Raw genomic sequence first — 13,208 nt, 5'->3', positions numbered from 1 at the left:
TACAGGATATTTGTTTATAGGAAAAAAATAAAAGCAGAAATTATTTTTATAACTGGCAATGTAGTGCCCAATTAACATAGATAATATTTTCACTAATTGTTTCCTCAAAGTTGGCTAAAGTTAATATTACTGAATCACGATAGATCAAAGCATTTACATGTAGTTTTGTCTTTTTTTGTTTGTTTTCTTTTATTTCTCCGACTACCCAATCACTTCATGGCATTTAGTACTTCAGAGAATTTAGATGAGCTCTCTTCCTCCAGTAGCTGGTTACTTAATCAGAAGCACAATAAGAAAAGAAGAAAAGACAAGACAAGATTGAAATCTCAATCCTTCACTATCATGAGTACAGCAGCTCGAACAAGGCCACTTCAGAGTTTCCACAAAAGAAAACTCTACAGATTGAGCCCTACTTTTTATTGGACTCCACAGGTAAGGTCATCTTCACAAAAACATGAACAAAGATTTTTTTAATTTATATATTTCATATACAAGAGGAATATGTTGTGGATATTGGAAATAATCATATTTAGAAAGGTTTAAAATATTTTTATGATGTAATAGGCATAAACAGTTTATCAAAATGGCATTAAATACATTTTATAAACATAAAGGCCCATCTGAAAAATCTTACATCTCCATTTTTCAATTCACTGTTATACTTAAATACCGTATTTGCCGGCATATAAGACGACCCTTCAACCCATGAAAAACTTCCTAAATGTCGGGAGTCATATTATATGCTGGTATACAAATAAAATATATGCCATTAAAAACTTTTGTTTTGAAAAGCCTATTTTTCACCTATTAGCAAAATGTTATTCTTCCCCCATTGAACAATTATAACTAATTAGAAGAGCTAAATACATTATTATTATTTTTCTGGTTTTGGAACTACGCCCAGTAACACTCAGGTATTACTTTTGGTTCTGTGCTCAAGAGCCCCTGGTAAGGCTTAGGGATTAATAAGGGTTGCTAAATATCAAACGTAGGTTAGTTACACACAGTAAACACCATAAACTGCTCTGCTATCTCTCTAGCCCTCAAATGTGTTTTGTATAGTTTTGTTGTATGATATGCTCCCCTCAGTAGGAATATTGTATAAATATATTTGATCAGGGGATTGGACCACATTACCTTGTACTCGGGCTCTATGCTCATAAATAGAGCAAGATTGTCCTGGCAATGCTCAGGGGACAGATTGGTGCCAGGAATGGAAACTGGGTTGGCATATGCAAGGCAACCATTCTATTTTCTGTACTATTTCTCTTTCCCTTTCCCTATTATGTTTTCAAATAATAATTCAGAGGAAGAAATTATAATTTTATAATTTAATATTGTTTTATTATAACTGTACTACTTTAAACATTAGCATAAAGGTAAAGATGCATTGTTTCATTTTAAAACGAGTTTAAATTTGGTTTTAACTTTTAAACAACATAAAGAACACAGTCCTGGGGCTGGAGAGGTGGCGCTAGAGGTAAGGCATCTGCCTTGCAAGCCTAGGACGAACCATGGTTCGATCCCCCAGTGTCCCATATGGTCCCCCCAAACCAGGGGCGATTTCTGAGTACATAGCCAGGAGTAACCCCTGAGTGCCAAACAGGTGTGGCCCAAAATAACAAAAAAAGTTATAAAAGCAAATATTGTTAACTTGGGTTTTATTAAATTATTGAATACGTTACATTAGAGTCAACTTTAAAGAAGTCAATAAAGCTTTCAGTAATCATCTAACATAAACATATAAACAGATGTGCTATAAAGTTGTACAGTTGGAACTAAAAACAAGTATTGGTTCAATCAAAAAATTAAATACACATTGAGTGAAGACATTTGTAATACACGAATATATATGCCATACATATTTTTATCTTAAGTTATATATACTTTAAAACTGAAAAGCAGGAAAAAGATTCAAATTAATAGATAAGCGGTTCAGATGTCAGCGTAAAGAATATTTGTGCTAAGAATATTTTTTACCATAATAAAACTTCTAAAATAAAAAAACAGGTATAAATTTGAGTTAATAGTTCATAAGTAGTTACTCAAATATTTTGAAAAACATAGAAAATGTTTTTAAAATCATTGTTCATTAAGGAAAAGCAACTAAAATTACAACAGTATATACATCAGCAACATTTTTATTAGGAACTATTTTAGGAGAAATCCAAATATTAATTGTATAAGACTTGTAAAAAGGGGCCAGCGAGGTGGCACTAGAGGTAAGGTGTCTGCCTTGCAAGCGCTAGCCAAGGAAGGACCGCCGTTCGATCCCCTAGCATCTCATATGGTTCCCCCCAAGCCAGGGGCAATTTCTGAGCTCTTAGCCAGGAGTAACCCCTGAGCATCAAAAGGGTGTGGCCCAAAAAACCAAAAAAAAAAAAAAAAAAAAAGACTTGTGAAATTTGTTTTCTTCACTAAAACCCCAAATTGAAACCATTTTTTATGTCTGTCAGCAGAAGAATTGTAGTATACAAATGCAGCAATAAGATGAAAGATCTAATGTAAAATATCTCCTAGACATTGTGTTGAATGAAAGTATATACTCTATGAAACATATAGACAAAAATAATAGTTGTAGTAGAAATTAGAATGTAGTTTCTTTAGTGTAAATAGTGAATAATGATCAGGAATAGTACAATTGGTTTCTGGGTTTGTTAGAAATGTTTTATATTGTATAGTAGTGTTTATTGGGTAAAATTCATACTATAACTTGACCTAAGAGATGGTATTTTTAAAATAGTTATGTTTTCATATGTTTCATAATAAGCATTATAAAAATGAGTGCTTTATTTGTTTTGTTTTGAGGGCACATCTGGTGGCACTCAAGGGTTACTCCTGGCAGGTTCAGGGGACCATATGGGATGCCGGAATTCTAACCATCATTGCTTCAGGGTTGGTTACATGATATCTCTACTGCTGTGCTGTCTCTCTGGCCCTGGATTTTGGTTTCTGGGCCACCATTGGCAACACTCTCGTTTTGCTTCTAGCTATGTGCTCAGAAATTACTTCTGGCAGGCTTGGGACCATATGGGATGCTGGGGATCAAACCCAGGTCGGCCACTTGCAAGGCAAATGCCTTATTCACTGTGCTATCACTCTGGCCCCAAAATTGAGTATTTAAAGACAATTTATTATTGTGTGATTGTGGAAATTGACTAAGTAGTGATCTTGTCTAAGGTCTCTCATGCCATAGGAATGAGGTTATGACTGGTATTGGAGTCATCTAGAAGCTTGACTGGGCAAGAATTTAATTCTCCACATGGTTCATTTAGCAGCATAATTTTACATGGTCAGCCAGATTTCTTAATAATTAAGGCTAGAATTAGAACAGTGTTATTTTTAACTGTACTATGTACTATGTACAGTGAATCAGTGTAGTAATGTAAAAAGAATTATAGAAAGGCAAGAACTATGGGTAATGAGATTTATTGGATCCATCTATACTCTATCCTTGGGCCCGGAGAAATAGCACAGCGGTGTTTGCCTTGCAAGCAGCCAATCCAGGACCAAAGGTGGTTGGTTCGAATCCCGGTGTCCCATATGGTCCCCTGTGCCTGCCAGGAGCTATTTCTGAGCAGACAGCCAGGAGTAACCCCTGAGCAATGGCGGGTGTGGCCCAAAAACCAAAACCAAAACAAAACAAAACAAAACTCTATCCTCTGGTTCCTAATTTTTAAAAATCCATGTAATCCTGGAGCTTGGGTAATACAGTGGGTATGTGGAGCCAACTAGATTTTGATCCCATATGGCACTCCATATGGTGCCAGCTGCACCAAAAGTAATCCTCGAGTGTAGAGTCAGAAGCCCTGAGCACCGGTAGGCACCCCACTCCTCCTATACACATACCAAAATAATCTAACCATTTTCCTGAAGATCACCACATGTCTCATATAGCATTAACTCATTTCAGTCAGGTTCCAGTTTTATAATAGTAAGTCTGATCTAGGTACCTGAACCTGAAGCTATTTTTTTAGGCGTGTTACCTCAGTGTCATTATTTAGGTGTAGTTGCTTGTCAAATATGGATCCCCTGGATAGAAAATCTTTCAAACTAAAGTTTGCTCTACACTTACTCCACATACAATAATAGGGAGAAAAGGGTGGTCAGTGAATGTAGACTCCTTTCATAGAGGAAATGGAAGAAATAGAAATTTTCTGAAATACACAATTAAGCACATAGTGTAGGTTTTTGTAGGATTTATCTCTCCTGTGTTCTCATAGCTGCATTTTCTGAGTCATCATTTATAAAAAAAGGAACCTTTTTTGGATCATGTTTGTTTATTTTCTCAGTATGATTCTTATCTGTAGAAAAGACTGAAATCCCAGATGCCTACTGATATTGAACTGTCTTTGTATTGATTTAATTTTAGGGGATTCTTATACAGAAAATAAATCCTATTAAACATGTTCCTTCAAGAGAAGTCCTTGGTTTTAGACTCCGTGTGTGTGACCGAGGGACAGTTTAGGTACACTTTTAGGATCTTTAAGGAAACTCTTGTCAAAACCTCATTATACATGCACATGCCTCAGACCTTTTTAGGATTTTATCAAATGGTCTTACAGTCTCACACTTGAAATCTTTACACTCAGGCCCAGTGTGGCTTTGGATTTTATCTTTACACTGAATGTCACTTCTTACTGTGTGAATCTTTAGCTATCTGAAATTAATAGAAATGCAAAATGATTCTTTTTTTTTTTTGGTTTTTGGGCGACACCCAGCAGTGCTCAGGGGTTACTCCTGGCTGTCTGCTCAGAAATAGCAGGCACGGGGGACCATATGGGACACCGGGATTCGAACCAACCACCTTTGGTCCTGGATCGGCTGCTTGCAAGGAAAATGCCGCTGTGCTATCTCTCCGGGCCCGCAAAATGATTCTTAACTTTTGTCTTCACTAAGGCTTGTTCTGTTCCGGTTGAAAATCTAATTGCTCCTTTTAAAGTTTATCCTACTCTATACATTATGAGAAGAATTGAATGAAATCACTTGGTGCTTTGAACATTCTGCCTAAAATCTATTGAGTTCATTATTTAACTTCCTTATCCTAACATTTCTATATACAACTTTTAGATAATTATTCTCTTAGAGCAATAATATGAAAATAATAGATATAAACAGGCTATAATAATAATTTTAATTATTTTTTGGAGAAAATTTGGGGTGTTGGACCAGCAGCACTGGGTGCTGTTCCCTGCTTGGTGTTCACTGCTTTCTCCTAATAGTTCTCCATGGTTGCCCTGATGGTGCACAAGGACTATTCACTAATGGGTTTATAATTCAGTGTTTTACATACAAAGCCACATACAAAGTTATGCATTCAAAGTGCTTTTTGAATCATATCCCAAGTCCCTATTTAAAATCACAATTTGTAGAGTTTATTATAAATTAGTATGTAATATCTTGGCATCATTATTATTATCACTGTTGTTGTTATTATTTGTTTGGGGGGGCCACACCTAGCTGTACTCAGGGATTATTTCTGTCTTCGCACTCAGGAATTACTCTTGGTAGTGCTAGAAATAAAACATAGTTCAGCCGTTAGCAAGGTGCATCTTATCCTCTGGATAAGGGTTTACTGTGAACAATGGTTTCTCATACACATAATTCCAATTCTAGACTTGTCATTGATTTTACTCTTTATATTCTATCTATAATAAGAATGTCAAATAATCGGGCCCGGAGAGATAGCACAGAGGCATTTGCCTTGCAAGCAGCTGATCCAGGACCAAAGGTGGTTGGTTCGAATCCTGGTGTCCCATATGGTCCCCAGTGCCTGCCAGGAGCTATTTCTGAGCAGACAGCCAGGAGTAACCCCTGAGCACCGCCGGGTGTGGCCCAAAAAACAAAAACAAAACAAAACAAAAAAAAGAATGTCAAATAATCAAAGCAATTTTATTTGATTTTATTATTTTTGTTAATTTACTTTTTTTTTTTTTTTTTTTTTTGTGGTTTTTGGGTCACACCCGGCAGCGCTCAGAGGCTACTCCTGGCTCTATGCTCAGAAATCGCCCCTGGCAGGCTCTGGGGACCATATGGGATGCCGGGATTCAAATATCCATCCTGAATTGGCTGCGTGCAAGGCAAAAGCCCTACCGCTGTGCTTTCTCTCTGGCCCCAGTCTCAGTGTTTTGAAAGAGGAGTTTAATATTGGTTTCCAAAGAGATTGAAGTTGACATTGCCAACAGCAGTCAATGATGGTTCCTTTTTCCTCACACTCATAACGGCATTAATTGTCTTTCTTCTTCTTCATGTGAGCCATTCTAACTGGTATGAGATGGCATCTTGTTATTGATTTCAGTTCCTTGAAGAGAATGATGAAGGTACTTTTTTATACCTATTAGATGTCTGTATGTCTTTCCTATGGGAAGTATCTATTCATCTCTTTCCCCCTTTTTTGATGTGGTTGTTTGTTACTGTTACAAGTATCGTATTTATCTTGGCTCCTAACTCTTTGTCAGATCAGTAGAGGGAAAATATTTTCTACTCTGTGTGATCTTTTTATTCTAGTCATCATTTCTTTTGCAGTTTATCATTTCCTTTGCTTTGTTTTTCTTGACATTGAGTTATGGAAGATACCTCTCGATTCTGTGTCATAAATGGCTCTGTCTAGATTTCCCTTAAAATAAAGTATAGGCTTATGGCTGATAATCAAGTCTCTAATACATTTTTATTTAATCTTTTGCATGGTATGATAGGGATTTTGAGTTTATTTTCCCCACATGACTAATCTGTTTTCCTAGCATTCTTTGCTGATGAGACTTGCCTTGCTTGTCTTCATATTCTTAGTCCTCTTGGCAAAGATTAGTTGTCATATACCTGGGGCTTTGTCTCTGAGCTCTCATTTTATTTCACTGACCTTTGAGTCTTTCTATATTCCAGTGTTAGTGTCTTGTACTGTAGCTTTATAGTGCAATTTTAAGTTGAAGAAAGAAAAGCCTTCCAGCTGCATTTTACCTTGAATTGCTTTGGTTATATATAGAAGGCTTTATTAGTCCACTTAAATTCCAAATTTGGACTCTGTCTCTAAAAAATCTAAATGGGATTATGATTAATCTGTCTAGTGCCTTAAAACAAGATTATAGTTCCAGTCCATGAATAGGAATGTGCTCCTATTTCCTGTCTTATCTTTTATTTCTTTGGTAGTGATTTATAGTTTTTCTTATTTAAGTCTTCCACCTCTTTTTAAAGATGATTTATAGGTACTTGATGTTTTTGGAGGAGAATTATGAATGGGATTTTTTTTCATTTTACTTTTCTATTTCATTGTTTGTAAATAGAAGTTCCATGGTTCTCTGCAAGTTGATTTTGTAGTCTTCCATGTTACTGTATAAGTTTATTGTTTCTAGGAGTTGTTTTTGTGTGTTTTTTGTCTGTTTTTGGGGGGAGTAAGAAGAGGTAGACTTACTCTCTTATGTCTAATATTGTGGCTACATTGAATAATAGTAGTGAGAGTAAAAAGCTTTGTCTTATGCCTTATGTTAGAGGAAAGGCTTTCAGATTTTTGCCATGAAATATATTATTAAGAGTTTTTATTATTAATGGGTATTGATCTTGTAAAATGTTTTCTATGACTCTTCTGATGTGATCATGATTTTCTCTCTCCTTGTATTGGTATGCTGTATTATGTAGACTGACTTGTATATATTAAATCCATGTATTCCTAGAATAAATTTGTCATGTTTGTTGGGGTCAGCTGCTAAATTTTGTTGAGGATTTTTGTGTATATGTGTATCAGATATGGATCTGTAGTTTTACTTCTGTAATGATGTCTCTACTTTTCATATCAGGGTAATCTTTGCCTTACAAAAAATGTTCAGAAGTATTCCTGGCTTTCTTGTTTGTTTTCTTTTCTGTATAAGCCAGAGACAGAATAGAAGTAGGAATTCTTTTAACTAGACCCATGTTGTGTTGGATTTAAGGGGAGACTTCTGATTTCCTTGCCAGTAATTGGACTTTTCTTGTGTTCTGTTCCCTGCAGTTCAGCCTAGAAAGTTATAGATGTCCAAAACTGTATCCTTTTCTTCTAGGTTCTCCAATTTCTTGGCATACACATTTTGATAATATCTTTGATGATTCTTTAAAATTCTTTGGTGTTTGTTGTACCAATGCCCCTTTTCTGATTCCTTTTTATTGTATATATATACAATATAACCATATATATGTAATACATATACATATAAACACAATATATATATTGTTTTTGAGGCCTCACCTGGTGGTGCTCAGGCTCTGTGTTCATAAATTGCTCTGGCAGGCCAGAGAACAATATGGGGATTGAGCCTGGGTCAGCTATATGCAAGGCAAATGCCCTACGCACCTGCTATGCTATTGCTCTGGTCCCTCCTTTTCTGATTCTTAAACAGAATTTTAGACTTTTTTGTTTGTAAGTTTAGATAACAGCTTATCAATTTCATTTATTTTTTGAAAAATTATCTCTTGGTTTTGTTGATGTTTTGAATTATATTCTTAATTTCTATTTTGTTGACTTCTGCTCTAAGTTCTGTTTTTTATTCTTCCTTCTGCTAACTGGATAACATATGTTGGTCTATTTCTAGTAGATTAAACTATACAGTCAGGTTACTTATTTGGGCCCTTCCTTTTTTTTCCAGTGAACGCTTGCATTGCTCTCAACTTCCCTCTTAACATTATTTTTGTTGTGTCTCATATATTCTGAAAATTCATATTTTCATTCTTATTTGTTTCAAGGATGATTTTGATTTTTTTTTTCTTTGATTCCTTTCAGACCCACTGGTTGTTTAGAAGTAAATGTTTTAATTTTGCAAGTATTTTTGTGTGTTTTCTATTTTCCTTTGTGCTTAATTTTCCATTTTCAAAGCATCATGGTCTGAGAGAAAAATTTACTTGATTTCTGTTTTCTTTATGTAAGTGCTCTTTTTTGTTTGTTTGTTTGTTTGTTTTTGGGTCACACCCGGCAGCACTCTGGCTACTCCTGACTCTCTGCTCAGAAATCACCCCTGGCAGGCTCGGAGGACCATATGGGATGTCTGGCTACTCCTGACTCTCTGCTCAGAAATCACCCCTGGCAGGCTCGGAGGACCATATGGGATGTCAGGATTCGAACCACCGACCTTCTGCATGCAAGGCAAACGCCTTACTGCTGTGCTCTCTCTCCAGCCCTGAAAGTGCTTTTTGTAACCTAGCATGTGATCTCTTGAAAACGGTTCTGAAAGCCATGGAGAAGATTTTGTATTTGACTCTTCAGGGTACAAGTAGCCCTACATATGTCTGTTAGATACATTTCTTCCTTTTTTTTTTTAATGTCAGAATTTCTTTCTAGAATTTTTCTCTAGTGGGTCTGTCCAATAGTGATATTATATTATTGTTATTGTCTTTATTCAGAACTATGAAGTTGTTTTAAATATTTTGATGGCCTATCATTAGATACATATGTGGTTAGAAGTAGAAGATATACACATAAGTAAGCTATCTATGTTTCTATATTATATATTTGTAATATTATTTTTGTTTGTTTGTTTGGGTTTTTTGGCACCAGTGGCTCTCACAGGATACTCCTGGCTCTGCACTCAAAAATTACTCCTGGTAGGCTTGGGGGACCAAATGGGATGCTGGGTATTGAATCCTGGGTTCATCCTAGGTCATCTGCATGCAAGGCAAACACCCTACCACCATGCTATTAATCCGGTTCATTTAGTATGATTTTTAAAATTTAATCCATGTTTTCTGACAAAAGTCTTGCCACACCAGTCTAAGGCAATTTTTTGCCTGTAAGATGATTTTTCCAAACTTTGAACCTGTTCATGACTGTTCAGATGTGCTTTGATTGGTTATATTCATCCATTGATTTTGAGTGAGCTGTTTGAGATGAAAGAATTTATTGTCATTATTTTGTATTGTATTTGTGAAGCTTGTTTTTAAAGAAGTTTCTTTAATGCTTCTTCCATAGCTGGTTACAAAAATATGAACCTCTCAAGATAACCAAGATATATGGAGTTTTCTTTCTGAGGTGTTATTGGACTGTTTTTATTGTATTCCAGTATTCTCTTCTAACATGCATAGTCTCATTTAATATATACTTTTGAATCTAGTATAAAATTTTTATATAAGCTCCTTTTTTTCCTTTTGTAATAATTACTTTTTATTTTTACAAAACTCAGCTTCTGAAAAAGCTTAATTATTAATTTTTGAGTCTTCACACAGGTTTCAAGGTTCTAACAACTAGTATGCTTTTGTTAAACTAAACTTTTTTTTTTAATTTTTATTTTGATCATAGTGGCTTACATATCTTTCACATTAGTATTTTAGGTACATATTAACATTGAATCGGGAACCTGATTGTCCTCCCCCCTTCCCCGTTCCCTTTCTGAAACCCATATCCCCCACCATCACCCCCCAGGCTGCTTCTTTGTAGTTCGTGTATTGTGCCTTTTGAACTCTATAAATTCTGTAGAATTCCTATGTAAATGCCTATGTGTGTCTTATATAATTCCTAGACCTCTGGTATATATATATAATTCCTATAGACCTCTGGTATGCCATTCATTTATTTTCAGACTTTTCCCATTTTTTTTTTTGTTATATCCCGAAGTTTTCTAAATCTTTTCTTCAAGATTCCTCATTTTTCCTCAACTGCTGTCACTGTGCAGCTGAGGTCTTGTAGTTTTGTTTTCTGCTCTCTATTTTTATTTTATTTATTTATTTATTTCTATTTATTTTTATTTATTTGTTTGTTTATTTTTTATTTATTTTTATTTATTTATTTTATTTGTGTGTGTGTGTGTGTGTGTGTGTGTGTGTGTGTGTGTGTGTTTTGCTTTGGCTCCACAACTGGGAGTCAGGGGATACTCCTGGTTCTGCCCTAGGAATAATTCCTGTCAGTGACCAGAAGACCATATGGGATACCAGGGACTGAACCTGGGTCAGCTGTGTGCAAAGCAAATGTCCTACACACTGTACCTTCTTGTTACAGTAATTTCTTGTTCTTTATTAACTACCTGTGTACCTTCTTATTACAATACTTTCTTGTTTTTTTTTTTAACTATGTGTGACCTGATTTTTTTAAGTTCATTAAACATTCCTATCATATTAAATCATTATGTGAGAAGTTATAGAGCTGTTTGGTAATGGTAGGGCCTTTCAGGCTGTAACATCACTTTTTTTTAAGGTTTTGGGGGTTCTACACTGCTTCTGCTGGTTTCAGCAATGCAAGGTGAAAATTTGTGGTTTTCTCTGTGGCTCTGCCTCTTCTGTGCAATATAAAACTATCATTCCTTACCGTCAACATTGTTTTGTGAAGATACTTCTGTAGGCTAGGCAAACAGAGCTAGTTATGAAGTATTAAATAAATGAAGTTCCTGCAGACATCCCGAGTCTTGTGGGTTCACAGCAAACGGTATGTGTGAATGTGTGCAATTGTTAGAGTTGTGAGAAACTGAGTGTATTATACCATCTATGTCATGTTGAGGTTATATATGTAACATGCCCTTAGAAGTGATAGTGATCTGTGGAAAAGATTAGTGGATTTTCAGAGCTGTAGGGGTTGAGTGAGGTTAGGAGGTGGTTTGGGTTGAGTTTTTTGGAATAGGGACTTTTGGGGGGCCACTGGTGGCGCTGAGGGATTACTCCTGGCTCTGCACTCAGAAATCACTCCTGGCAAGCTCAGGGAACCATATAGGATGCCGGGATTCGAACCACCGCCCGTCCTGGGTCAGCTGTGTGCAAGGTAAAAAATGCCCTACCACTGTGCTATCTCTCTGGCCCAGAGGTTAGGAGTTGGGAAGTGGCAAGTGAGCAGAGTTAGGACCATGAACCATATCCTGAGATGTTATTATAGTCAGAACTGGGAAGAAGAAGCTACTTTTTGCCTTGCACATAGCTGATATTTCCCCCCAGTTTTTATTTAGTCTTTTAACTTTGCTTCTTGGTTTTTTAATTTTTCTCATACAATTTTTTTAATAATGTCAAAATACTCACCTTTTTATTCTGGGTTTTTGTTTTGCTTGGTTGTTTTTTCCCTTTTCTGGTATTTTTGTGCCATACCCAATCGTTTTCAGGGGTTACCTGTTGGTCTGTGCTCAGGAATCACTCCTAATGGGCTCAGGGAACCACTTGTGGTGGGCTCAGGGAACCACATGGTATGCTGGGGATCAAACATTGGTCATGTGTGTGGAATGCAAATGCTTTACCTATTGTGATAGCTCTTCAGGCCTCTGTTTTCTAATTTTGAAACAAAGTTTCAAAAGTTCTTTCTCATTCTGAGCTCTAAAATCTTATATATTTTTCTTTGTACTAGATATTTATGTTTTATTTGTTCAGGAGAAATTTCATAAAATACTTTGTTCTAACTATTGCATGGGAGCCACACTTGTTGGGGTATGGGTAGAGTGTCAGGGCCACATTGACTCTAGTGAATAATTAGATTCACTAGTATTTAGTGCATGGGGAGTGGTCTAATTCTGAAGATTGAATCCAATATCTTATGCATGTAAAACATTTGTTCTATCATATCCCCCCAAAAAACAGGTGTTTGTTTGCTTACCTTCTTAAGATGGAAAGAAACAAAGTTTTCAATTTAAAACATTTATCACTTTTCTTAGACCTTATTTTATTTAGAATTCTATTTAGTTTCCAAACAGTTTGGGTATTTTACAAGTGATCTATTGTTGATTTCTAGTATAATGTTATTTTTTTGTTTTACATAGCACCTATCTAAATTAATATCCTTTTTATTTTATTATTTTTATTTTTTTTGGTTTTTGGGTCACACCAGTGGCACTCAGGAGTACACCTGGCTCTCTGCTCAGAAGTCGCTCCTGGCAGGCTTGGGGAACCATATGGGATGCCAGGATTTGAACCGAGTCAGTCGTGTGTTGGCCTCTTGCAAGGCCTTACCGCTGTGTTATCACTCCAGCCCTCAATATTCTTCTATTTTTATTGAGACTTCATAACCTTAGCACTATGGTCCTCAAACTACGGCCCGCGGGCCACATATTGTATTTATTCCCATTTTGTTTCTTCACTCTAAATAAGATATATGCAGTGTGCATAGAATTTGTTCATAATTTTTGTTTTTACTATAATCTGGCCCTCCAACAGTCTGAAGGACAGTGAACTGGCCCCCTGTTTAAAAAGTTTGAGGACCCCTGCGAGTTTTCTTTTACCTGTAATCAAATCTCTAGCTATAATTATGGATTTGTCTATTTCTACTTTTATTTTATTTTACATCATAT

At 35.9% G+C, this 13,208-nt stretch overlaps 1 protein-coding gene across 1 annotated transcript in view; it reads left to right on the top strand.

The window, feature by feature from the left end:
* KANSL1L (KAT8 regulatory NSL complex subunit 1 like) overlaps nucleotides 1-13,208 on the top strand; it is a 107,401-nt gene that overhangs the window by 57,206 nt on the left and 36,987 nt on the right. Inside the window, 1 exon segment of the mRNA XM_049784344.1 lies at nucleotides 228-432. Coding sequence (XP_049640301.1) covers nucleotides 228-432 — 205 coding nt within the window.

This window comes from Suncus etruscus, chromosome 1 (genome assembly GCF_024139225.1).
Source record: "Suncus etruscus isolate mSunEtr1 chromosome 1, mSunEtr1.pri.cur, whole genome shotgun sequence".
Classification (NCBI taxonomy): Eukaryota; Metazoa; Chordata; class Mammalia; order Eulipotyphla; family Soricidae; genus Suncus; species Suncus etruscus.
The sequence above is the reverse complement of the archived record's forward strand: the minus strand, read 5'-3'. Positions and strand labels throughout refer to the sequence as shown.